Source organism: Zeus faber, assembly GCF_960531495.2.
Source record: "Zeus faber genome assembly, chromosome: 16".
Lineage (NCBI taxonomy): Eukaryota > Metazoa > Chordata > Actinopteri > Zeiformes > Zeidae > Zeus > Zeus faber.
The window spans coordinates 22,863,648-22,888,622 of record NC_137202.1 but is presented as its reverse complement, the minus strand read 5'-3'; the positions used below and the strand labels follow the sequence as shown (position 1 = coordinate 22,888,622).

Genomic DNA, 24,975 nt, shown 5'->3' with positions numbered 1-24,975 from the left:
ACATTCTGAATACTTCAAACATTTTAGAGGGTTACTAATTAATTGTAGTAAATATGCTGCAATGATTTACAGATCTTGGAACAATCATGTTATAAACAATTCACATCATACTTTCATTTTTTTTTTTTACCTGTGCTGTTGGCGTACAACATGTGCATGGAAAAACAAACACAGAAACAAACAACAACATGTGCATGGAAAAGACATAAACATAGAAACAAACAACAGCATGTGTATGGAAAAGACATAAACATAGAAACAAGCAACAGCATGTGCATGGAAAAAAAACATAAACATAGAAACAAACAACAGCATGTGCATGGAAAAACATTAACATAGAAACAAACAACATGTGCATGGAAAAACATAAACATAGAAACAAACATGTGCATGGAAAAACATAAACATGGAAACAAACATGTGCATGGAAAAACATAAACATAGAAACAAACAACATGTGCATGGAAAAAACATAAACACAGAAACAAACAACAACATGTGCATGGAAAAAACATAAACACAGAAACAAACATGTGCATGGAAAAACATAAACATAGAAACAAACAACAACATGTGCATGGAAAAAACATAAACATAGAAACCAACATCATGTGCATGGGAAAAACATAAACATAAAAACGAACAACAACGTGCGAATGGACAAAACATAAACATAGAAACCAACGCGCTTTTCATTCCGTTCCGTCGTGTTGGCTCCGGCTGCAGCAGCTGATGGGTTTGAACCGTCGCATCCTCCCCCTCGCAGGGTGGGAGCTCCACGAGCAGGCGGCGCCAGTCCGGCCTCCGCCGCCCGCCTCGGGTCGGCCTGCGTGCAGTGCCGCTCCCCGCCGCTGAGGGGCGCGCCTTCCTCCGTTTTGTTTTCACGGACAACGCGATCGATGGCCGACCAAAAGAAAGAAATAGAAATAAAATAGCTGCAAGGTTTAGAATATGTGCTAATAAAGTCTGGGGAGATGGGAACTTGGTTTTCGCATATATATATATGAACCGAATATATCTATCTTATATCCGCAAAGACACGTGCACAAAGAAAAAAAACATTTTGGCTATGTTTAATTAAAAAAAAAAAGATCGAACACCCCGGTAAAGTGTATTTCGGCCCACCATTTTCCGCCACGCATGGGGCTCGCTGGGTAGTTGACGCACATCCGATGGTTAGAAAACGTGTGTTTACTTCGCTCCCTGACCGTGAACATGTTGAAATCCAAAACCTTCGTGAAGAAGACGCGGTCGGGCGGCGTCATGAAAATAGTGCGTGAGCACTATCTGAGGGACGACATCTGGTGCGGGAGCGAGACGTGCACGGAGTGCGGCCAGGACTCCGCGGTCCTGCAGCGGGAGGCCGGCGCCGCGAGCAGCCTGTGCTCCGAGCCACACTACCTGCTGCCCGACACCAACGTAGTGCTGCACCAGGTAGTGCTCCTCCGTCCGACGCCGGTACACACAACCCCCGGGGTGAACAGGGCACGCTCGCCTTCATTTACAACATGTCAACCGCGTGCATACAGTGCGTGCCAGGGAGACAGCGCAGTGGTTATAACAACACAACATCCAGTTTTAACTTCCCCAGTCTGAGTTAGTTTGCCCCGTGCAGTCATTTATGTGTACGTGCCATCGAATCCGCGTCATTGCACATTATTAAATCGTCTGTGGATCACACCCCCTTCCAACTGTACACAGTACTCTGTTGCACTACTGTACATTTGTTTACAGGTTTTGCTTCCTTTGTGTATGTATACAAACATACATTTCTACATACATACACTAAATGTATGTGTGTATGACATTTATACATACATACACTGTATGTATGTGTGTATTATATACATACATATATACATACTATGTATGTATGTATGTATGTATGTGTGTATGACATACATGAAATGTCTGTATGTGTTTATGAAATACACATATGTATGTATGTATGTATGTATGTACGTGTGTGTGTGTGTGTGTGTGTGTATATGACATACATACAAACATACAATGTATATGTATGTATGTATGTCATATACACATACATTGTATGTATGTACATACATGCGTACACACACACACACATACACATAGCCACACTTGTTTTTTCAAATGTATTAATATTTCTTTATATTTTATTCTTCTGACTTTGTTTTGCACAACCCTTGTAGTTTGCCCTTTATTATTTCATTTCCTGCACAATTGCATGCAATGAATCCAGATCTGGAACCTCCATGTTTGTTGTCGGTTTAGTGTGGCACCTAACCTTCTGTCCATTTTCAGATTGATGTGCTGGAAGATCCCGTGATCCGTAATGTCATCATCCTGCAGACGGTGCTTCAAGAGGTGCGCCACCGCAGCGCACCCGTCTACAAGCGCCTCAAGGACATTATCCACGACAAAGAGAAACACTTCTATACTTTCACCAACGAACATCACAGGTAGACGGTTCGACCTCGCTAAATAATGTCACCTTGATATAGCCCTGCAAAATAATTATCCAATAACGTTTCTCCAAATTGTCACCCCTTACCTAAAAGGGAAGCCACAGTATTTACAGTTTTTAAACATAAACATCATGTGAGCATAACTTAGCAGGAAGCTGTTTCCTGAGCTATATTCTTTCTTTTCAAAATGAATTGGATCTATGGCTTCACTTGCTTATTGAACCCCCACCCCCCAACACACACACACACACACATACTCACACACATCTTTCAGAGAGACCTTCATCGAGCGGGAACCAGGGGAGAGTGCCAACGATAGAAACGACCGTGCCATCCGTGTGGCCACCAAATGGTACAACCAACATCTGGAGAAGTGCGAGTCGGACGGGCTCAAGGTGCTGCTCATCACAAACGACGAAGGGAACAAGGACAAAGCCGAGGAGAGCGGCCTGCTGGTTTACAGATGTAAGTGGAGTTGTAAATAAAAAAAAAGAAAACAACAACAATTACTGCAACTAGTTTTATTCTTAATCCCGACTGCTATCTTGCACTTGTATCTGGTTGAATTGAGAAACAGGTGCTCAGGTGGCTCATTCTCACGAAACCACCATAAAACAAGTCCCAAATGAGTTGATACACATATTCACAGAGAATGTGAAATAATCTGTTGAAATATTTAAGTACACAACGTCTACTATATAGCCCACTTAGTTGTTTTCAACTATGACATTATCTTAAGTGTTTTTTTCTGTGCCTTTCTTATGAAAAAATGAATTAACGTAACATGTGCGGACAAACAGACATTGTTACGGTTATGGACCCCTACATTACTGTAACGATGTAGTATTTCATATTTTCGAAGAAATATGAATTTTAAACATGACAGTAGAAAGAGTAGTGATGGAATGTAGTGATGGACTAACATGTTTGCACTGTCATTGCGTGTTCTGCCATCTTACACTAAACTAAGCTGAAGTGCATTCATTACTGTAACAGCCGTCTTTAATTGTCAGGACACGTTACGGTAATGAATTATTTTTATATAAAGGCACAGCAAAAAAACACAAAAATTATGTCATAGTTGAAAACCATGAGGTGGGCCATATAGTAGGATTTGTGTACTTTAATATTTAAATGAATTATTTCACATTCTCTGTGTGTTTCAATTCATTTGGGACATGTTTTATGGTGGTTTCATGAATAATAATAAAAAAAGGTGTTCTAAATGAATACATGTACATGTAAATTGATTTGATCGTTAAAAAAATAATAATAATAAAAAATAAATAAATAAATAAAAAAGTGGTGAGAGGTTAATAGTCACAGATCATGTTGTCCTCGCATTTATTTCGGTATAGGCAATAAGAGAAGGGACATTTTGGCCGTTTTGGTGTTATTAAGTCCATAAGTCACAGGCATTACAAACATCCGGTGCTTTGTTCTCTGTATTTTTCTATGTATGATCTCTACACACACACAACCTTCCGTCCTAGGTGAGCAGTACATCAAGAGTCTGCTCTCCAACCCAGAGCTGGTAGATCGCCTGGCTTTGGCCAGCGATGAGAAGGTAAAATATTCGCAAGCTGTCGTACTCACCAGCGCAATAACAAGGCGTTCGTTCTGCCGCTCCTAACCGTCTTTTCAACCGTGTCCTTTCCCATTTCTGCCCCCCCCCCCCCCCCCATCCAGAATGAGATCAGCAGCAAGGTGTTATTTCCGGACCACCTCCCCCTGTCCCGAATTCAGGCGGGCATCAAGAGCGGCGCCTTCCTCCAGGGCACCTTCAAGGCCAGCAGTGACAATTACCTGGAAGCCACCGTCTTCATACAGGGAGACGACGCCACAGAGGTGTGTTACGTGTCTGTTATGGCCATATCTGCCGTCTCTCAATGTCTGAATGAACATCTACGTTGTTAACGGCCAGGTCACATGGGATCATAAGTATCATTTATGGTTTGGCATTTGGAGATGACATCGAGGGTATACGTGGATGAGAAAGTACATACGCTACTTGGCCAAAGGTATGTGGACACCACACCCATATGTGTTTGTTGAAAGTTTCATTTCAAAACCAAGATCAAGATTCAAGAGGTTTATTTGTCACATACATAAAAATACGTTCATACATATATGCAGTGAAATGTCTTTGCAACACACCCGGAGATTATGCACAATAGTTACTAAACTGAACATAATAACTAACCTAATTCCTGCCTAGCAAATAACTGAAACTAACTGATTCCTAAAACATAATGCAGTTAGTGAATAGAATAATGTAAATAAAATAAAATAAAAATTAAATAAGACTCAACCACGCGCATTGATTTGGAGTTGGTCCCCCCCGTTTGCTGCAGCCTCCACTCTTCTAGGGAAGGTGTTCCACTAGGTTTTGGATTTGCTCCCATTCAGACACGAGCATCAGTGAGGTCGGGCGACGGGGGCCTGGCTTGCAGACAAAACGGAGCCCTTCCCAAACTGTTCTCACAACGTCGGAATCGTGCAATTCTCTACAGTTTAATCGTACGCTGTAGCATTAAGTTTCTGCTTCACTGGAATGAAGGGCTCGAGCTCAAACCGCGCAGAACAGCCCAAGGCCATTACTCCTCCACCACCAAACATTGCAGTTGGCACTATGCGTTCAGGCAGGTAGCGTTCTCCTGGCATCCGCCAAACCCCGGCCATCAGACGCCAGATGGTGAAGCGTGATCCATCGCTCCAGAGAATCCAACAGCGGCGTGCTTTACACCACTCCAGCCTACGCTTGGCATTGAGCATGGTGTTCATGTTCGTGAAGCGTGCGGGGGAAATAGCCATACCCATTAATTAGAAGGGGTGTCCAAATGCTTTTGGCTGTGTAGTGTAATTTATATGGTCGCCTCTGTTTCAAAAAGAAAAAGTTTCTGGCCTATACCAGACCTCATCTACGCTTGACATATTTTAATCGCACGGTCCGCTTTCTCGCAGGTTCTGCTGCAGGGCCTTCAGAACCTGAACAGAGCCATCTACCAGGACGTGGTCGCCATTCAGCTGCTGCCACAAGACCAGTGGGTGGCGCCCTCCTCGGTTGTGCTGCTGGACGAAGGCGCCGCCAAGGACGACAACATCACAGAGGAGGAGGAGAATGAGAAAACGGTGAGGAAGAGTTCCGCTCACTTCTTTGACTTACCTGGCGTTATTTACACACGGTTCGATACATTTTCAGTCTCGCTTATAAGTTTGAAACGCCTCATGTATCTCCTGTGGGGTGGGGGTTGGAGTGGATGCACAGAGTGGATCAAGGAGTGGACTCACCACGGCGCAGAGAAAGTTATGAACTAAATTGCAAATTAAATACAAAAATGAAAAACAATCGAAAAATAATCTCCAAAATGATGTCAAAAGTTGCCGGAGACACGTTGTTAAAGGGTCACAGTCCTGCCATGTGGGCCACCTGGCTCTTTGTGTAACGTCCCAAGATCCGCCCCAGTGAGAATCTACTCCGCTCCAGGATCCACTCCAACCCCCACCCCGACGTGATACGTGTCACAAACACACACACACACACACACACACACACACACACACACACACACACACACACACACACACTTGGATGTGAGCCGCCGTTAACACAGCGAGTGGATCAACCACTCTGATGGGCATTCGGGTGTTTGAAAGTTTTAAGTCGGCCTCCCTCCTCAGCACGGTGAGGAGGGAGGACACAGGCCGAGTCACATGCACGGGATATTGGAATGGGATTGGCAAGTTAAAACACTTTGAAATGTTTGCGGACGGATTCGATTTCTGCTGGCTCAACGTTGCCCTCTAGCAGCAGAAGCTGTCATTGCAGCCCCGGATCAGAAACGTGTTGAGGACTCCTCCCCTTCTCCCAACCCAATACCCATGAATTACTTTAAATGGACACAATCAAACCACAAGTTATTTATGATATGATGTTGTTGTATGATATGATGACTATTTCCTGGAGTTCTTGTGTGATGCTGACGGTCCCATGCTTCCGGTAGTTTGTTATGATATAGATAGATATATAGATAGATGCTTAGTTCACCTCCTGAGGAAAATTGCAGTGTCAGCAACAACTTACATGAAAGAATAGGCAAAAATAATAATAAAGAAATGTATGGGGAAAATTTGACTGTACACAATATGATATGATTATATACACTAAACCTAATGATAAACATCAAAATATATGACCTATACAATTAAATATAAATAAGTGCCCACAACATTAAAACCACTGACAGGTGAAGTATATCCATCTATCTATCTATCTATCTATCTATCTGTCTATCTGTCTATATCTATGTGTGTCTGTCTAATAAATACAGCAGAATCTTCACTCTGTCGGAGTGGCCGCTCCTGGCGGCGCTGGTTCTCTGCGGCCAAGACTGACTCTCTGTCTCTTGCTTTCCGGACCAGCTGAAGACCAGAGCCGAGGCAGCGGGCCGGAAGCCGACGGGAAAGGTGGTGGGAATCATCAAGAGGAACTGGAGGCCGTTCTGCGGCATGCTCAACGCCTCCCTTCTCAAAGAGGTGAAAGCGCACCTCTCCTTTTCGCCCCGCAAGGACGCCTGGGTGAACTGTTCGTCGGGATGTTTTCCGCGGGGAGTAGAGCAGGTATGAACGTAATTGCAATATTGAAAGACTTTTTGTCTTCCTGTCTCCTCTCTCCCTCCCTCCCTCCGTCCCTCCGTCCCTCCCCAGTCGACGCGGCACCTTTTCACGCCGGCAGACCGCCGCATCCCGCGCATCCGCATCGAGACGCGCCAGGCCTCGGCGCTGGCCGGCCAGAGGATCATGGTGGCCGTTGATGGCTGGTCCAGAAACTCCAGATACCCCAATGTATGTAAAAAATGTTTTTAATAAAATAAATAAATAAAGTTCTCTTCTCCAAGTGTTTCAACGGGGTCAAAAGATGAGACGAAAACAACACAAGCGCCGCCCCTCTGCCTTCCCCTTCAGGGCCACTTTGTGCGCAGCCTGGGCACCGCGGGGGACAAGGAGACGGAGACGGAGGTGCTGCTGCTGGAGCACGACGTCCCCCACCAGGACTTCTCTCAGGCCGTGCTCAGTTTCCTTCCCAAAATGCCCTGGGCCATCACACCGGAGGTATAACCACGTCACGGCCGCTTCCCGCTTCCTAACCCCAACATGTTCATTTACCGGTCGGTTTGTTTGTTCTCTTTTAACCTTACACTGTGTTTAACCTGTAAGGGTTAGATTTAATGTCAGGTTTATTGTACATTCATCTTTCTGCTTCACTGTTTTTTTCTTAACTTATTCATTATTTAATGAATCAATATTAAGTTGTAAACTGTAGGACTGTGTGATTCATCATTTTAGGTATTTTTCATTTTTATCTTTTTAGTTTTTTTTGTGAAGTTATATTTGTTTATCATTAGGTTACGTTTATAGTGGCAATTTATTTTTATTGTGTATTGGGAATCAACTGTTAGGTTTATTGTATATTTTCCATGCATTGCCGTTTTCTTTTTTCATATTTTTGTCTGTCTGTCTGCCTGTCTGTCTGTCTGCGTGGCAGGACTTGGCAGCGAGACAGGATCTGAGGAATCTGACGGTGTGCAGCGTCGACCCTCCGGGATGTACCGACATTGACGACGCCCTGCACTGCCGAGAGCTGGACAACGGAAACTTAGAGGTGCGCACACACACACACACACACACACACACACACACACACACACACACACACACACACACACACACACACACACACACACAGAGGAGGGAGAAATACACGTGAACGCTGCTTGATAAACACTCGTCTGAAGAGCTGCTCTTCGTGTCCGGTGCTGCAGGTGGGCGTCCACATAGCAGACGTCAGTCATTTCATCCGACCGGGAAATGCCCTGGACAAGGAGGCTGCCAGCCGCGGCACCACCGTCTACCTGTGTGGAAAGGTGAGGAGGGAGGACTATTTCAATGGGGTTCTTACCAGGTCCTGGAGGTGCTTGAAGTTCTTGAATTTTGTCCGGGGAAATGTAAGGAATGGAGTACTTGGAAAATTGCCCCTTTTTGTGCTGAAGTGCTTGAAAAGTCCTTGAAAAGAATGCGATCATTGAAAACCTGTGATATTACACCTGGTTGTGTTATTCAAATTCTAACATGATAAACATTTTTCAGAATTGCTTTTGGACACAGATTATGCCAGAAATGTACATTTAATCCAGCATGGTTGGAGATAGACATTTATAGTTGTGACAAGGAGAATAAGAGATATTGTGTGTGTATTATATGTATGTGTGTGTGTGTGTTTTGATGCTGTTTGTGTTGCTGTGTTTACCAGAGAATAGACATGGTTCCAGAGCTGCTCAGCTCCAACCTGTGCTCGCTGCGCTCCAACGTGGAGAGGTAAGTGTCGTTGAATGGATTAAGTTTTGACATTGTTTCTTTTTTTTGTTTTGTTTTATTTTTGGCCCAATACTAGCAATCGCATGTTGTATTTTTCGAATCCTTATTCTCATATTTTCCATCCCTCTGGCTTCACCAGGTTTGCCTTTTCGTGTATCTGGGAGATGAACCACCAGGCTGAGATTCTCAAGACTAGATTCACGAAAAGTGTGATCAACTCAAAGGTACGGTAGTAGCGGGGCTTCCATTTCCTGTATTTACAAAAAACAACGACAACCGCAGATAGTTCTCTTTGGTTTTTCTTTTTTTTCCTCTCTGACATTTGGCAACACGTCTCCGCCTCGACTAATATTTCCGCTTCCTGTCGGTGACTCGCCGCAGGCGTCCCTGACGTACGCCGAAGCCCAGATGAGGATCGACGACGCCACCATGACCGACGACATCACCACCAGCCTCCGAGGCCTCAACAGGCTGGCCAAGATCCTCAAGAGGCAGAGGATCGTCAAAGGGTAAAACCAGGACCTCAACACGGTTCACTGCAGCAACAAGGTCACAGGGAGGTCACTGTCGTCCATGGATCTCTTTTCCAACCTGTTGCTCCGGTGAACTCCGAAGCGTGGGAGGATGCATTGGCCGGCAAACGTGAATTTGGTAAATGTACCGCGTGTCACGTTGTGTTCTCTTATGTGGTTTATTTCAGTGCGCTGACGCTGTCGTCCGTGGAGGTCCGCTTCCACATGGACAGCGAAACCCACGACCCCATCGACCTCCAGACCAAAGAACTCATGTAGGTGGAAATCTCGACGGGCGCTTTATTGACGCTTAGCCATCGAATGGTCCTTGAGGTGCTTGAATTTCATCCTTGTAAATTGAAGTACTGGAATGCCTTGAAAATTGCACATTTTGTGCTGAAGCGCTTGAAAAGTCCTTGAAAAAAAACGAGATTGTTGTAAACTTGTGATATTCCCCCTGGTTTTGTCATTGAAATCATGACATGGATGTAGGGAAATGTAAATTTAACTCAGCACGGTTGGAAATAGACACATATAATAGTAGATGACGGTGAAATTAATAATAGATATACTGTATAGATATACTAAACCTCAAGCAGCCTTAACCATAACATCTTTCTCTAGCGAACCTCTTAAAATATGCTCCATGTCAGTGTTCCCCAACCGTTTCTCTGCCACAGCGCACTTTTTAACCGTGAAATAATCCCACGGCACATTACCATCCTGTTAAACACTGAAAACGCCAAAAACACATAGATCCGTGCTTATTATTAAAAATGATGCAAGAGCTCCTATTCTCTCCGGATCTGACGGATAACATGAACCGGCGCAGCCTTGCAATTTTGATCTTGCAACACAAGAGCCGGTTTCCTTTCTTATCAAAGTCGCTCGAAAAGCACCGCCCTGCACCCACATTTTCTCTCTCTGTCGTCAGGGAGACCAACTCCATGGTGGAGGAGTTCATGTTGCTCGCCAACATTTCGGTCGCCCAGAAGACCTACAACGAATTCTCAGAGTGCGCTTTGCTGAGGAAGCACCCGGCGCCGCCGCCGTCCAACTATGACATCCTCATCAAGGCCGCCAGGTCCAAGGTAAAGGGAAGACTTTTGGAGGCATTCGATTTGATCTCATCTTGTCTTTATTTCACTTCGCTTTCAGTCCCTCCTTGGATTCTTTCATTTTAGCTTGCTTTAAGCGAACCCAATTTCAACTAACACCCTGCGCGCCGAAATAAGATCCAGAACCAATGCTCTGTGATCACATGGTTGTGGAAAAAAATTGTTGTCAGGAAAATTGACATTATTGAAATTCTCCAAATTCAATAACATGGTTTCGAAATAATTCTTTTTAAAAATTCCACATTTCTGTGAGAACTGAATTTTATCAACTTCTTTGAGGTGAATGTGATTTATTTATTTTATTTTTGTATTTCAATGAGTGACTTAAATAATTCTAGTAACGTCGAGCTGTTCATGCTTCTCTAGGGGCTGGCGATCCACACCGACACGGCCAAGGCCCTGGCCGACTCGCTGGACGTGGCCACGGTGGACGGCTTCCCGTACTTCAACACGCTGCTGCGCGTCCTGGCCACGCGCTGCATGATGCAGGCCGTCTACTTCTGCTCCGGCATGGACAGCGACTTCCACCACTATGGCCTGGCCTCACCCATATACACACACTTCACATCGCCCATTAGACGGTACACATATGCATATTTAATAATAAATATAAATATATATATATTGTGTTAAAAGGAGCATAATAGGTCCTCTTTAAAGTAAAAAGTATTAAACTTAAACTTATTATACATGGCACTGTCGCGTTACTCTGTATTGATTATTACTGATTAGTTTAATACGCATCGGTTATTATCATCGCTATTAATGTCAAGTTAGTTGAGAAAACAGTTTGATAACGCATAAATTTAAAAAATATATATAATCAACTGTACGTCCTCATTGAGTTGTCCCCTAATCTCACCCCCTGCTGTCCAGGTACTCTGACATCATAGTGCACCGTCTGCTGGCGGTGGCCATCGGTGCCGACAGCACCTACGCCGACTTGATGGACAAGCACAAGCAGTCGGCGCTCTGCAACAACCTCAACTACAGGCACAAGATGGCCCAGTACGCACAGAGAGCCTCCGTGGCCTTCCACACGCAGGTCCATAAACGCACACACACACACACACTAACAGGGAGCATTACCTCTGACATGGAGCTCTTTCCAGCATCAAGTCAAAAATACAACGCACTCAACAAATCTCTCCCTCCCTCCAGTTGTTCTTCAAAAGTCGAGGGGTCCTCAACGAGGAGGCCTTCATTTTGTTTGTGAGGAAGAACGCCATCATCGTACTCATCCCAAAGTTTGGCCTGGAGGGAACGGTCTTCTTCGATAGCAAGGACAAGGCCGGCCCAAGCCTGAGCTTCGACGAAGAGGTAATCCCGGGGTCCCGATTAAAAACAGCCGTTGGCCCCTAGAGGTTTCCACTTCAGTGTCCAAAGCATGCTCTCCTCTTCGATGCTGCAGAGGTGATGTGGTCTCTTCCCCGCCGTTGCTTTGTTTCGCAGGGACCCACCCTGACCGTGGAGCAGCTGCACACCTTCCGGATGTTCGACAAGGTGAAGGTCACCGTCAGTCTGGACGACTCCAACCTTCAGCACCAGAAGATCCGCATGTCTCTGGTCGAACCCGTGGTAAGAGTGGCCCCAACTGTGGAATAGTTTTGTATTTTTTGTTTTTTTTTGTTTCTTCCCCAACCCGAGGGTGAATTCAAATCAGTAGCCGCAACCCTAAACGTATCCCGTGGCGTTTACGTTTAGGAATACACTACAATAACGCCTTTTTAAGCTTGTGTATGAAATGTGAATGTTACCAATTACAATGATTATTGTGAGGTTTTCACAAAGTTTGGTTCTTTATATGGCATGCCTAGAGACGCCGAGCTTTCTTTTGCACACGTTGACGCCGACTCCCGTCTGTCTTGGTTTTAGATTCCTGGCGTGAGCGTTCCAGTGCCAGCGGTGGAGCCGCAGGCCAAGAAACCCAAACTGGACCGCTGAGAAATGAACCGGCATCATTTTGCTGTTTTAATCCCACACAGGTGTGACTCCACCCATGCACGGTCATTGATGTACCTTTTGAGATGAGCGTCATGAAGTCCTGACAACAAACAAATGGAATATCTATTTTTTAAATCTAATATCTTTGCTAATTGAGGTTAGACATGTCCTGGTGCAAGTCTGTTGATCCTGAAGTCTTTCTGAATTCTGCTGTTGGGCAGCAGAACTATTAAAAATGTTTCTTTTTTTCAACTTCAGCTGCTCTTTCGTATTTATTCCAATCTCAAAAGTGAAGGCGATCGACTGAGTCTGATAGTACATTGCAGACAGAGCTCACTCAGGTACCTGTTTATTATGAAGTAGTGGTATGATTCAGTGTGGTTAAACAATAAATATGCTATCAAAAATAGGATTGCAATAAAAGTTTAAATTTCAATAAAACAGGTTTTTCCCTATTTCATAAAACGCCATGAGTAGGAAAACATGGACATTTGAACACAGCCATCATAATTAAGTGTAAAAAGGCATATATATATATAAAAAAAGTTGAAGTAAACATTTCCACCTGTTATCAGCACCACTAGAAAGTCAATGCATTGAGGTCACAGTTGTGCAAGCTGCAGTGCAGAAATGACACTTAAAAGCATCTCTTAATTGTTTCACGCTTATCCAGGTCTTAAAAATAACCTTTGAGTCAAGATCATTATTCTCAATTTGCTCTTTAAATTGGTGTTAAGGTCGGGGTGGAGAGAGCCCCCCCCTTTAAAAAATGCTGATCCAGACTCAATAGAACCGAAATAAGCCTTAACCTTTGCTTGCTAGATTCCAGGACACGTCGAAGTCATCAAAAGACCCAGGCGACAGAGTTGAGTCGGCTCCGAATTAACCGTATGAAGCGAACAGGCTCGTCATGACTCGCTTGGAGATCGGCGTAAACGTGTGTTTGATTGCAGCGCCATCCTTATTTTCGGGTTTCAGTGGGATGTTCCTGGCTCTTGTGATTGCAGCGGGGCTCATTGATGAAGGTACAACACCTGGGAAGAGAACGGTTTCAACTTTTAATCCCAAAAAAAAAAGAGGTCATGTCTGTGTGTTTGCAATGCCGCTCGATCGTGGTGAAGAGTCACGACGATTGTGTCACCTTAGCTTTGGTGTTCCTGGGAAACGGTAAGGCCTCGTCTGCCAGGTTGGAGCTGAAGGACTCCTTGCTGTGACACTCCCAGCTGAGACAGTCTATCAGGCTGGCAGTGCCCGCTGAGGTAGTGTTGTACCCACTGTCCACCTACACACAGACACACACACACACACACACACACACATTAGTCGTGCGCACTTAATAAACACAAGAGCCACCAAGAAGACAGAGCGATGCACTTGGACATCAAAATGACATTTGTTGTTTCCACCACCTGCATGCTCGAGTCGTAGCGTACGCTGCTCCCGTCAGCCAGGGACACCAGCATCTGGGAGCTCTCTGCCATGGACACGTTGACCACGACGGAGCTGGTCAGCTGCCCCGGTGTGCCCCCCGCCTCCTCTTCCGCCTCCATAATGTCCTCCAACCTCCTGTCCACCCCGTACTCTTTCGCTTCCTCCCTCTCCTCGCGCCCGGGTTCACCGCAGCCCGGCGAGGCGCCCTCTTCGGGCCCTTCCAGGCAGAGACTAGGCTTGGACGGGGAGGCGGGGTCCAGCTCCATGGAGGGAAGGTTGAGGGCGGGGGCGGGGGCGGGAGAGGCGAGAAGGCCGCCGGGCGCCTGGCCGTCGCGGAGCTTGGGGTTGAGGATCGGCGAGATCTGTGGAGGGGAGGTCCAGCACCGGGTCCGGGTCCGGGGCCTGGACTTGCCGTGGTGGTGGTGGGACAGGTTGTGGAAGTGGAACTGGTGCGGGGAGCAGCTCCGGATGGGAGAGCAGCCCTCCACGTACGGGCTCTCGGTGCAGGAGTTGACTTCCATGTCTAGTGGGACACGAACACCAGAAATCAGAAGGTTCGGCTCTCTCTTCTCCCCCGAGGATGGGAGAGGGATAAATGCAGATTTTGTGACAAGAGTGAGGGGGGGGGGTCCTGGACCAGCGAGCATTTTGATCAATTGAAATTTTTGATCAATTGAGATTTGCGAAGAAAAAAAATTGGCGGGGAAGGGAAGACTCACCTGAGCCAGCGGGGGTGAGCGTCGCCCGGGGACCAATGGGCGAGAAAGAAGGAGACGTGACGGCGGCCGGCGACGAGCGATCCGGGAGCATGGGACTGGAGATGCTGCCGAGGCTGTACTCGCGGTAATGACCCTGCCCGATTGGACTGGAGGAGAGCTGACACTGCGGCGGAAAGAAGGCCATTTTGAATTTGTTTTGCCTTTCTTCCTCCTCCCATCACTTCTAGATTCTATGCAATAAATCAAATTGACATCTTTGCAATGTCTTCCCTCCTCAAGGCCTCTTCCATTTGTAAGCCATTATTTCTGTTTTGGCAGGTCCTCTTCAGGGGTCTACATAAAAGTCTGACACAGGGTTCATTCTAGCACTACAAAATTAAATTCAAGGATGTTCAAGTACTTTAGGCATTAACTTATTCACCAGTTTGTGCTCCAGTAGCTCTTCTGTGGGATCAGAACAGACGGGCTAGACTTTGCTCCCCACGTGCATCAATGAGCCTTGGGCCCCATGAACCTGTCACCGGTTCACCGGTTGTCCTTCCTTGGACCACTGTTGATAGGTACTAACCACTACATACCGGGAACACCCCACAAGACGTGTCGTTTTGGAGATGCTCTGACCAGTCGTCTAGACATCACAGTTTGGTCCTTGTCAAAGTGGTTCAGATCCTTACGCTTGACCATTTTTCCTGCTTCCAACACATCAACTTCAACAACTGACTGTTCACTTGCTGCCTCATACACCCCACGCCTTGACAGGAGCCATTGGAAACAGATGATCAATGTTATTCACTTCACCTGGTTTTAATGTTGTGGCTGATCGAGATCGAGAGAGAAGCCTTTAAGCTTCTGAAATGCTCACAAACACATTCTTTTCCAAGGAGTGCAGGGCTCTACTCACTGTGGATGGGGTCGAAACCGTTGTACCGCAGGCCAGCGGGGAGGAGAGAAAGGAGGAAACCACTTTTCCCTCAGGAAATTCACCGCTGCCCACAGGTCGCTCTGCTACTCCACCTCCGCTCGGAGAGCTCCGCTCCCTGGAGGAGCAGCTGCTCCTTTCCGGGCTCAACGGGCCAGAGTCCTCCGAGCTGCTACTCTGGCCATCCAGGAAGAGCTTTCGTCGGAGGGAGGAGGAGCTGAGGCTCTCCTGAACAGCCTCGCTCACCTCCTCACAGCGGTAATATTCCCCTGAAAAGGTAAAAAAAAAGAAAGACACCCGCGTCAATGAATCCCAACACGATGCGTTTGGATTTACGCTCTCATTCTTGATGGCGTGAAGTGAGTGGCAGTGGAGGCTTTACATTACATTTCACTGCATATATGTATGAAAGTATGTATATGTATGTGACGAATGAACCTCTTGAATCTTGGAGGCTTACCGAGAATCCTCTCCAAGTCAAAATCCACAGGTAGTGAAAGTGTGGACTGACAGGCAACTGCAACACATGATATATGAAAAATTAGGAAAAACTGTTTCTATTTTCGTCCACTTCGATGAAATTAGGATCCAGATTTTTTTATTTTGCCCCCGATACCAACCGTTGAGCGTTTCAGATTTCTCAATAATCAAAGGCGAAGCGGGACCTAACACGGGAGAAGACGGCAATTAGAGCATCGTAAACACATCAACACAAACGCATGACGTGAAATCACAAGTTTGCACCTTGATGCACAAGACGATCATACAGAAGCCACAGGCTACGTTAGGCCCGGCTGGCCAAATTTGATTGATTTGGAATCTGGTTTGTAGTTTAAATAATAGAAAGATACACATTCATATGACATATTGTAATAATACATAGACATAGTCGTAGCTGGTTTTGCTCCTAATGGATTATAAACTTCTTTTACGCTCCAGTATCAAACCACACCAGTGCGTAGAAAGCGGATAATGGAATACTTACTTTCTTTATTGCTAGTCTCAACGGTTTTACGGGAAGCGGGGACTGCCCAAGGGGAGGGGACTATGGCTTCTTTGGTGAAAAACTTGATTTGGCGGAAAGAAAAACTGTTAAAATTACGCACCAACTACCAACCATAACCAACACACGTGGCTTCCGGATGCTAATTCAAAACATACCTGTTCAATCGCATTTTGCCGCTTCTCTTCGATATCAGAATCTATCCTGGATATTCAAAGGGGAAAAAAAAAAAAAAAAAAAAAGTGTTGAAACGTCATGGTCACTTCAGACATTTCATGAGGATTTGATGACACTTGTTAGGCAAAATTCATACTCTATTCATACCGTGTCTGACTTAAATAGAGGGACTGCCTTTGAATGTCCTCTGGGTCTATGTCCACCGGCAGCAGGCTCGCCATTTCCTCGATGGACCAGTTGAACTTGGCTGGGGTCTGGGGGGGAGACAGAGACAGGAGGACAGTCACGGCAAGCCTGGCGCCTTTGTGCAGTCTGTCCGTGTGCCTGGGCGCCGGAACTCACAGCTCTGGAGGGCTTGGACTTGAAGACGGAGGGGCTCGGCACCAGGGGTTCGCGGAGCTGGTGGTAATCGTTGGGGCTCTCGAAGGGATTCCGGATGAAGGCCTTGCCTGGAGTTTGCTCTGGTTTGATCTGCAGCTCGTCCTGGTCCCCCATGTCAAGTGGCTGAGTGGGAATAAAACAGAAGAGGGGAAAACATCAAGGACAAGAGATTTCTGGCATTTGATCCTGAGATAGATAGAAAATGTACTCATTCCCAGAGGAAAATTGCTGTGTTACAAGAAGATCACCCCAAAACAAAAGGCAATAATAATAATAATAATAGGAGAAAACTGGCAATATGGTAAATTCAGTGTATTTATCCTGTGCTCTCAGCATGCTGGGCATACAACACGGAGTATTTAATGCCATTGCATCTAGGACAGAGTTGGTCTGCAAGTGGGGTTCAACTTCTCAACCTGCAATGCAACTCTTTATTCATTCTTAAATCACCAAGAACTGCTGCGACAACTCTGTCCTGTGGACGACCTGCGGGACGATAAGAGCACAGCTTTTCTGTTCTACATGGCCGCACCAATAAACAACTAATCACCATTACTTCTCCGAGAGAGACAGAGAGAGAGGGAGGGGGCGGTCAGCACGGTTGACAAATATAAAAATAACACCATACAACAACAATGTAATTGGGAACAAAAAAAAAAAAACCCACAGAAACATCAGACCTCAACACGTATTTGATTAAAAGCCAAACCCGTCGCTACCACCGCCTCGTTTAAACACAACACTAACAACTTTGTTTACGCAAACGATTCCGGCAAACGTCCACGGAGTTTGTCGCCGACACCCGAGACTATGAAATCGTACTTGGCAACCGGTTCACACGTCGATATATGATCGATATCACCTATCGATAAAGGACGAACCGACCTTCTCCTCGCCCCCGTCGCCGCGGCCTGACGTTCAAACGTGTATTTCAACTTCCCCTCGCAGCTCGCCGGCCAATGGGAAGCACCCGGAAGTGCCCGCTGGCCAATGGGAGCGTCACCTCCTCCGCCGGGCGTCGTCACATCCGTCGGAGGCCGCGGGGGTTGTCGTCGGCGGCGTCGGTACGTTTTCCCGTCGTGTTGTGTTGTGTAACCAAAATAGAAAACGAACAAACGGAAATGCGTCTGGTTACCGGGACGTTAACCCTGGAATAAATATTGAACGATGGGCATTTGGGTGTGTTTGCAATAAGCAGCTTTCGCGAACTAGCTCGCCGGTGAAGACCTGCAGCGTCGGCCAACGTCACCATGGCCAGCGGGGCGAGCGCTACCACCAACGCGGTGCGGGAGACGATGGACGGTAAATATGTCTTATCACTGTTTTTACCTGGGAGACCACACCTGGGTGTTCACTGGGGGGGGGGGGGGGTCTTCGGTTTTGAATTGATCCGACCTGGGTCGGCGACGTCGAGAACCTTTTGTCGACGTCGTTGGGTTCGTTGCCCCCTGGTTGCTGGGATTCGTCGGGCGACGAAGGCGTCTGTCAACCGTTCACTTCGTCGTTTATGTTGCGACGTCGGCCCGTTCACTCCAGGACGCACCCAGGGAGGTACCGGATTTCAGAAATCCCACATTTTCCCATAAAAACAAATATAACCCTTTTTTTTTTTGTTTAGATTGGGAATAGATAAGACTCAAGTTATTCTTCATGGTTAAGTTTTTTTTTTTTTTTTTGGTATATTGCCAATGATTCTATTGGTCGTCACTTTATTGTTGATTACCATTTTTTCTATTTTTAGTTTAGTTTCTAAGTTTATTGCATAACGCCATGTTCTCATTTTTTTTTTGATTCTTTAAAAATCCCCCTTTTTTCTAAATTTCCTATGATTATTACTTTATCTCGGGATGCACCGATTGTGAAATTCTGCGCCGATTCCGATGTTTAAGATAACAATTCGGCCGGTTCCGATGTTTTCCGAGTTCTCGCGAACGCAGCTTCGGGCCCGGTTTTCCGAGGTTCCATGTACGCAGCGTCACTTCCTGCTTGGAGCGCTGCAGGGAGCCGTGTCCGGACAGGGTCGAGGTGCAGACCTCCCCCCGCTGGTCGGAGGATGTATTTTATTTTCTTTTTCCAGGTCATAGTTTACAAAAGTGGAGTGGTTTTGAGCCGTTCAAAAGAATCAGGTCGACCCAACACGACAGTAGAAGCATGCTGCGTGTACAGGTGATGATGGAATGATATATGGATATTCCTGTCTATTCTTGCGCCACCAAAATGAGCGGGTCAACCAGGGTGTCCTGTTCACATCGGAGCCGATTAAAACCTGTGTCTATTGAAGGGTCATTTGACCCGGGTTTTTCGTTTTCCGACTGATCACAAATGCGGGATGTAAGCAGGTGTTACCAGGTATTTGGTGCAGCGGGAAAGGGGTATAATATGAGTAAAGATTCAGCAACTGGATTGGTTTTTTTCTCGCCTCAAATATGTTCAGAAACAGATTTTGGTGGACTGATAAGGTGAAATCAGTGAAAGTTGACAACGTAAATTTAACGAAACCAGGAAGCCATGCTCGAACCATTGGCTCACAGAACCCGGAACATGGGTTAGGGTTATCCCATTGGCTCACAGCACGGGGGCCTCGGGAGGGAGGTCATTCTCAAACCCCATTGGCTCACAGAACTTAGGGGCCTCATCAGAGGTCTGCAGCTGTACCCTTCTCCTCTGTCTGTGTCTTCTAAAATCGATCGCGGTTGGACAACTTTGATGTATTGTTGCAATGTATCTTCCTACCGCTAGTTGCTGTAGTGAGCATCTTGTTAGGCGAGAACAATGCGAGCGGCGTAGAAGCAGCCATCCGGCCGAATGTGGCACTGATCTTTTTTATCGCTTATTTTTGGCATTTACACACAACTGACATATTGCGCCATCGCAGCGGATAATCACAAATTAGTTTGAGAGTCCTTCAAGGTAGTTTGTGTTGCAAAGTGTGCCATTCTTTTTGGACTCTTTGGGTTAGAGTAGCACTTTGCCGACGACGGATGCCGTTCTGACCCGACCCGGCTATGCAGCAGTCCCAATGAAAATGAACGGTGGTCCGTTACAGTGCTAGGTAGCCTGCCCAAGTAAAGTCTTAAGTTTGGGGAAACACTGGATAAACATCGGTGAATGTCATCCTATTTGCCGATAAGCCAATGGCAGTCAACCAGCCCAATATCGGCCGATACCGATGTATAGCCAATAAATAGGTGCATCCCTATTTATTATTATTGCTTATTGTTTTGATGTGTGCTGATCTGAACTGCACACCACAGTTTCCCTCTGGGGATAAATAAAGCATATATCTCAAACAAATTTGTTTGCAGATGTATGTTTCTCTTAATTTACATTTGAGGATTGTAAATCTTGCCTTTTGCCCTTTCCCTTACTAGTGCTGTTGGAGATCTCCAGATTGCTAAACACGGGTTTGGACATGGAGTCACTATCGATTTGTGTGCGGTTGTGTGAGCAGGGCATCAATCCAGAGGCCTTGTCGTCGGTTATCAAAGAACTACGAAAAGCCTCCGACTCGCTCAAGGTAAGTGGAGAGGCTGCAAAAGCCCTGTGATACTTCCATATTTAAAATTTCAAACCGCAGATTCATTTTGTTGGTCTTACACTAATAGTGAATGAAAATGAAAGATTCTGTCTATTGATAATCGTGGACCAATACTCGTTACACAGATTAGATACGACCAAAGTCAGGGTTCCCGTGTGCCCTGGGTAACCCGGAATTTTGTAATGTAGTTCTCCAGTCATGGAATGTGACAAATGTTCCAAAATGTCCTGGGGAAAAAAACATTTTGTACTTGTAGTTTTTATTATAATTTTTTTATCCATGTTTTAATTTGTTTCATGTAAACAGGCTTGTTTGTTTCAGCAACTGGCTGAATGCAAAGAAGAAACGAGAATGGTGGCGGCTTGTTTATGGTGAAAATGCCGTCAGATACATTTTGATAGAGATATTTTGGGCTTCTGTTTTCAATAATCAAATTCTAGCATAGCTATAACTCAATGAACTGCTTTTTAAATACAACAACCTTTCTTTAGGGTCAAATTTAAGTGCATTTCAAATTTTAAATTAATTTCACAACTATCACACGATTGATCATTTTAATCCGGGCCATTAAAACTGTCCCAGAAAAGGATTTCTTGAAAAGAGGGGTAGCCCTGAACGTGCTCAACCTGGAATTTAATGAATTGACAAGTGTTTTTATTGTCCGACATTCTTGTGAATTCTTCTGGTCTGGTCCGTTTCTCGCTCTGTGTATTGCTCCGTTTGGTCCATAGAGAGGTTGGGCCGCTCTCAAAAGACACGTGTACAACCAGATTTCCTCATAAAGTGTGAGAATCGTCAATTATTTTTGGATCTGATCAAAATGCATCCGTGTTTTGAAATTGTCTTCTATTGAGGTTCAAGATTTAAAAGCTTTATTTGTCACATACATATTACAGTGTACATACCTGTAGTGAAATGCCTTTTTTCGGCAAACTCCGGAGAATGCGCTGGGCATAGAACAAATAGAAAAGAAAAATAAGATAAGAATAAAAAGAAGGAATGCCTCGTCTTCGCATAATCAATTGCAGTGCCGAGACATGCCATATTTAAAAAAAAAAAAAAATGAGGGCTTCAGTGCATTTGTAGACCTAATAAAACAGTAATTATGGCCATATTAACAAAGCTTGTTCTGTGATTAATGATGATGTATAACGGCCCCGGAGTGCACTGTCAAACCCGACAGCGAGGGCTTTCATGGGAGCTCCTGGTTGAATGTGCCATGGGGAGAGGATGCCTTCCTCCGGGGGCTTTTGGCCGCGGCTTATCGGCAGACGACACTGAACACTGCGCGCGGTTCCCAGTGATGACGAGGCGTCTACCTGTGCCGAAAACAACACGAGCACCCGGTTTAGAATCCGAGTCAGTTTTATCCGCCAGGTTCATTTACATATACGGTGCTAGGAATTTGTTTTTGGCGAAGTTTGGTGTGTTTCTCCACAGACAATTGTGGAGAATTTAGTTATAGTCGTCAAATATATAAAAATGGCAAGAAAATACAAAGCAAATAGTCAGATACATAAAAATATACAGAATATACAAAATGCAACACTATGCACAGGATGAATTATTGTTACGGGTGTATTGGTATAAATATGGGTTATTACTATGTACTAACTATCTTATTACAGTGTAGTTCGTGTTATTCTAAATGTTATTATTGCACAAGTTGTATGATATTTATAAAAAACTTTTTTGTCATTTTTCAACAACAATAGAGGAAGAAGGGAGGTTGTTGTTGTTTTTTTTGTTTTTTTTTTACATTTTTGTGAATCTGAGCCCACTGTGTTCGGAATGCACGATTCCCCAAAAAAAAAAATGGGGGGGGGGGGGGGGCGATCAGCCAATGTATTGTATCTTGTGCATTAATACGAAATCACTCTTTTCTTTATATCCATTTTCAGGCTTCAGAAAACTGCACTAACTGAAGATTCCTGCGGACCGCCTTCCATTCGGAGCCTTGAAGAGAATGCGACCCAGTGCCCCCCACCCCTCCCTTCCGACCAATGAGAAGTCCGGTTCCCCGGGGGTGGGGGCCGGGTAGGGTGGGGTGGGGGGGGTCTTTAGCATCTGCACATGCAGGGGTTAATGACACGGACAGAGCATCCGTTCTGCGATTCAAGACGTTGAGGATTCCTCCCGTCTCCTGCCTCAGAAGTTCAGGAGCTTTCAAGGTTTCCTTTTTATGTTTTGAAAGCTGATATTTCAACTTTCAAATCCCCCGTGTTAGGGGGTGACGCTCAGTCATTTGTGATGCATTGTATTGTATTGCATTTGATTTCTCTGGCGCACTGAAATGAGGTTGTATCTTGACTTGATGTTCATCATTTATATATGAAGTTCCAATAAACCGCCACCAGGTGGTAGTGTGGCTTCTTTATTTATCTCCTGCGGTGGTCTGGTGCTACATACATGACACATTTTTATAATCAGCAGTTTCCCCAGTTTACCCAGAAACAGCCGCACGCAATTATTATGGGACTTCAAAACAAATATTTTTTCCTTTTAGCATTCCTAGCATTTTGCAAAACGGGTTTGGATCTGTGCGGTAGTGATCCTGTTCTTTAAAACCGAATTCATTTTTCCTCAAAGTGAGTTTTGTGCATTTTGGAATGTGAGAAACTGCGTGGAAAGTGTTACCAAATAAACAAACCAAAGTCCCGCGCCCATTAAGATTATAATAAAATAAAGGTAAAAAAGAAAAGCATAGACAGTCCAGAATATGTTGAATTCCCACCTATTCACTACTATTAAATCATGTCGCACTCCAGCTTTTCTGCTTGATCCTTGTCTTTGGGAGTGGTGGGGAAAAAATAAACAAGGATTTGGGAACCGTACTGCAAACTTGACAAAAAAAACAAAAAAAAAAACAAACCACAAGACAAAAAAAGAAGGATTTGATCAAACGCACAGTATAGCCATCATGTGTCCAACCGCACAAAGCGCTCTTTGTTTCTCCGCTGTCTGTGAAATAGCTCTATTCATCTTCTAGACGAGGCAGAATGCTGAGAGCACAAAACCCCTCTCTGCGGGCCGATATGTGCTTGTAGCTACACCTCCGCCAGCGCACGTGTGTGTGTGTGTGTGTGTGTGTCCATATGGGTGAGTTGAGGTGCTCATCCAGTGCACAGCAGACACGAAACCTTCCCCTCCAAGCCGTCTGATGATAAAACAGCCCACCTTTATGGAGAGACGCCTGTGTGTGTGTGCGTGTGCGAGCAGTGCTGTCATCCCCCGATTCTGACTGGCCTCCTTGACTGACAGGTGATTGGAGTGTCACGACTGGGCTTTTGATCTCGTTGACGCCATCAAAACAGCAGCAGCATCAGGGGAGACGCGCATATTATATAGGATGTACAACCCAAAAGCCCCCCAGCCCATAATGCCTCATCAAGCAGGTCGGGGGGGGGGGGTGTTGACTTCTAGATGTTAATGGTGGACGACCCACATTAAACAAGCCCTCTGTTACAAAGAGGCGTGTTGTACGGCGCGCGGCGCTTGATGGGCTATCGCGGGCGCGGCGCTGTGGATGCCTTCCTCTCCGTTTGATGTGTTTAAGGGGCTCCCCTAAACCCAGGACTGCTACTTTGATCTCCGTAAAACAAAAAGGAGAAAAAAAATAAAACAACACGCGTACACACACACACAAAATATTCCCAAATCCCACAGTCCTGGCTGAGAGATCAGCGCCCGCATATGCATAAAACATCTAAGAATAGAGCGCTCAACTAGGCCACTGGTCAAGTCACATGACCGCATAAACTTAATAAGACGAGCGGCTCGCACGGCGGAACTTCTGAAGGTGCAGGCGCCCCGGGGGGGAGGGGGTTGGGAGGGGGGTATTTGGGGCGGTCTGATTAGCGGAGGTGTTCTGAGGGGCCGACGCGCTCTGTTTACGGTTGCGGAACCGTGCCAAACAAAAGGTCCGGCCGATGGGCGGGCAGAGGTGCAGGCGGCGGCGGCGGCGGCAGCGGCCTCTCGTCTTCAACCGACGAGTGATGGTGTTGCTTGTCTCCAACTCCGTTGAAGAAAGAAACAAAGAAAGAAAGAAAAACAAACGAGAACACATTGTAAATCCTTAATAAAAGAGCGCACGCTCTGACGGCGTTTCCTCCAAATCGGTTTCGGTGACCTCGTCGGAGCCGGCTTGGCGGTACGGGGCCCGGATAAAGCCCCGGGGCCACACCTTTTGCCGCTGTGAGATCGCAGCGTCGGATCAACGAAAACGAACGCTCGGCGGCGCCGTTAACGGCCGTGAGACGGGACGGCGCTTGCGACGGGCGTCAAAGCAGGCCCCCGGAACGCAGACAAAACGCCGCGCACGCCGGCGCAACTTCCAAAGTCTTTCGTTGACTTTGTTGTTTTTGGACGTTTTCCAACCTGATTAACGTGGAATTGATTGATTTACAGTTGT

The 24,975-nt window shown here is 45.8% G+C and overlaps 3 protein-coding genes across 3 annotated transcripts; 2 read left to right on the top strand and 1 right to left on the bottom strand.

The window, feature by feature from the left end:
• Nucleotides 1–1,202: 1,202 nt before the first annotated feature.
• Nucleotides 1,203–12,648, top strand: dis3 (DIS3 exosome endoribonuclease and 3'-5' exoribonuclease). Its single transcript, XM_080017139.1, has 21 exons — nucleotides 1,203–1,434; nucleotides 2,284–2,441; nucleotides 2,722–2,912; nucleotides 3,941–4,014; nucleotides 4,137–4,295; nucleotides 5,412–5,579; nucleotides 6,870–6,983; nucleotides 7,155–7,292; nucleotides 7,413–7,559; nucleotides 7,993–8,109; nucleotides 8,270–8,371; nucleotides 8,758–8,822; nucleotides 8,962–9,046; nucleotides 9,204–9,331; nucleotides 9,523–9,609; nucleotides 10,269–10,425; nucleotides 10,819–11,033; nucleotides 11,329–11,497; nucleotides 11,614–11,772; nucleotides 11,905–12,030; nucleotides 12,328–12,648. Exons 1-21 carry the CDS (start codon nucleotides 1,216–1,218, stop codon nucleotides 12,394–12,396), a joined length of 2,847 nt encoding a protein of 948 aa, XP_079873265.1. The 5' UTR covers nucleotides 1,203–1,215; the 3' UTR covers nucleotides 12,397–12,648.
• A 649-nt stretch (nucleotides 12,649–13,297) lies between these two features.
• Nucleotides 13,298–18,035, bottom strand: bora (bora aurora kinase A activator). Its single transcript, XM_080016437.1, has 12 exons — nucleotides 17,912–18,035; nucleotides 16,988–17,149; nucleotides 16,793–16,899; nucleotides 16,627–16,672; nucleotides 16,451–16,532; nucleotides 16,086–16,130; nucleotides 15,926–15,982; nucleotides 15,541–15,734; nucleotides 14,547–14,709; nucleotides 13,806–14,458; nucleotides 13,538–13,678; nucleotides 13,298–13,430 (listed from the first exon to the last, which is right to left on the bottom strand). The coding sequence occupies exons 2-12, from the start codon at nucleotides 17,138–17,140 to the stop codon at nucleotides 13,410–13,412; spliced, it is 1,662 nt and encodes a 553-aa protein (XP_079872563.1). The 5' UTR covers nucleotides 17,141–17,149; nucleotides 17,912–18,035; the 3' UTR covers nucleotides 13,298–13,409.
• Nucleotides 18,036–18,048: 13 nt separating this feature from the next.
• On the top strand, nucleotides 18,049–22,927 carry mzt1 (mitotic spindle organizing protein 1). Its single transcript, XM_080016848.1, has 4 exons — nucleotides 18,049–18,090; nucleotides 18,225–18,328; nucleotides 20,398–20,543; nucleotides 22,466–22,927. Exons 2-4 carry the CDS (start codon nucleotides 18,277–18,279, stop codon nucleotides 22,487–22,489), a joined length of 222 nt encoding a protein of 73 aa, XP_079872974.1. The 5' UTR covers nucleotides 18,049–18,090; nucleotides 18,225–18,276; the 3' UTR covers nucleotides 22,490–22,927.
• Nucleotides 22,928–24,975: the final 2,048 nt, after the last annotated feature.

Excerpts from the sequence above, each read along its gene's own strand:
- dis3 (XM_080017139.1), top strand. The coding sequence starts at position 1,216 with ATGTTGAAATCCAAAACCTTCGTGAAGAAGACGCGGTCGGGCGGCGTC. Across the intron at positions 4,296-5,411 it reads AGGGAGACGACGCCACAGAG|GTTCTGCTGCAGGGCCTTCA; the intron begins GTGTGTTACGTG and ends GCTTTCTCGCAG. Across the intron at positions 8,372-8,757 it reads CCGTCTACCTGTGTGGAAAG|AGAATAGACATGGTTCCAGA; the intron begins GTGAGGAGGGAG and ends TGTGTTTACCAG.
- bora (XM_080016437.1), bottom strand. The coding sequence starts at position 17,140 with ATGGGGGACCAGGACGAGCTGCAGATCAAACCAGAGCAAACTCCAGGC. Across the intron at positions 16,131-16,450 it reads TGAGACTAGCAATAAAGAAA|GTCCCGCTTCGCCTTTGATT; the intron begins GTAAGTATTCCA and ends CTCCCGTGTTAG. Across the intron at positions 14,459-14,546 it reads GCTCACCCCCGCTGGCTCAG|GACCCCCCCCCCTCACTCTT; the intron begins GTGAGTCTTCCC and ends TCGCTGGTCCAG.
- mzt1 (XM_080016848.1), top strand. The coding sequence starts at position 18,277 with ATGGCCAGCGGGGCGAGCGCTACCACCAACGCGGTGCGGGAGACGATG. Across the intron at positions 18,329-20,397 it reads GGTGCGGGAGACGATGGACG|TGCTGTTGGAGATCTCCAGA; the intron begins GTAAATATGTCT and ends TTCCCTTACTAG. Across the intron at positions 20,544-22,465 it reads AAGCCTCCGACTCGCTCAAG|GCTTCAGAAAACTGCACTAA; the intron begins GTAAGTGGAGAG and ends ATCCATTTTCAG.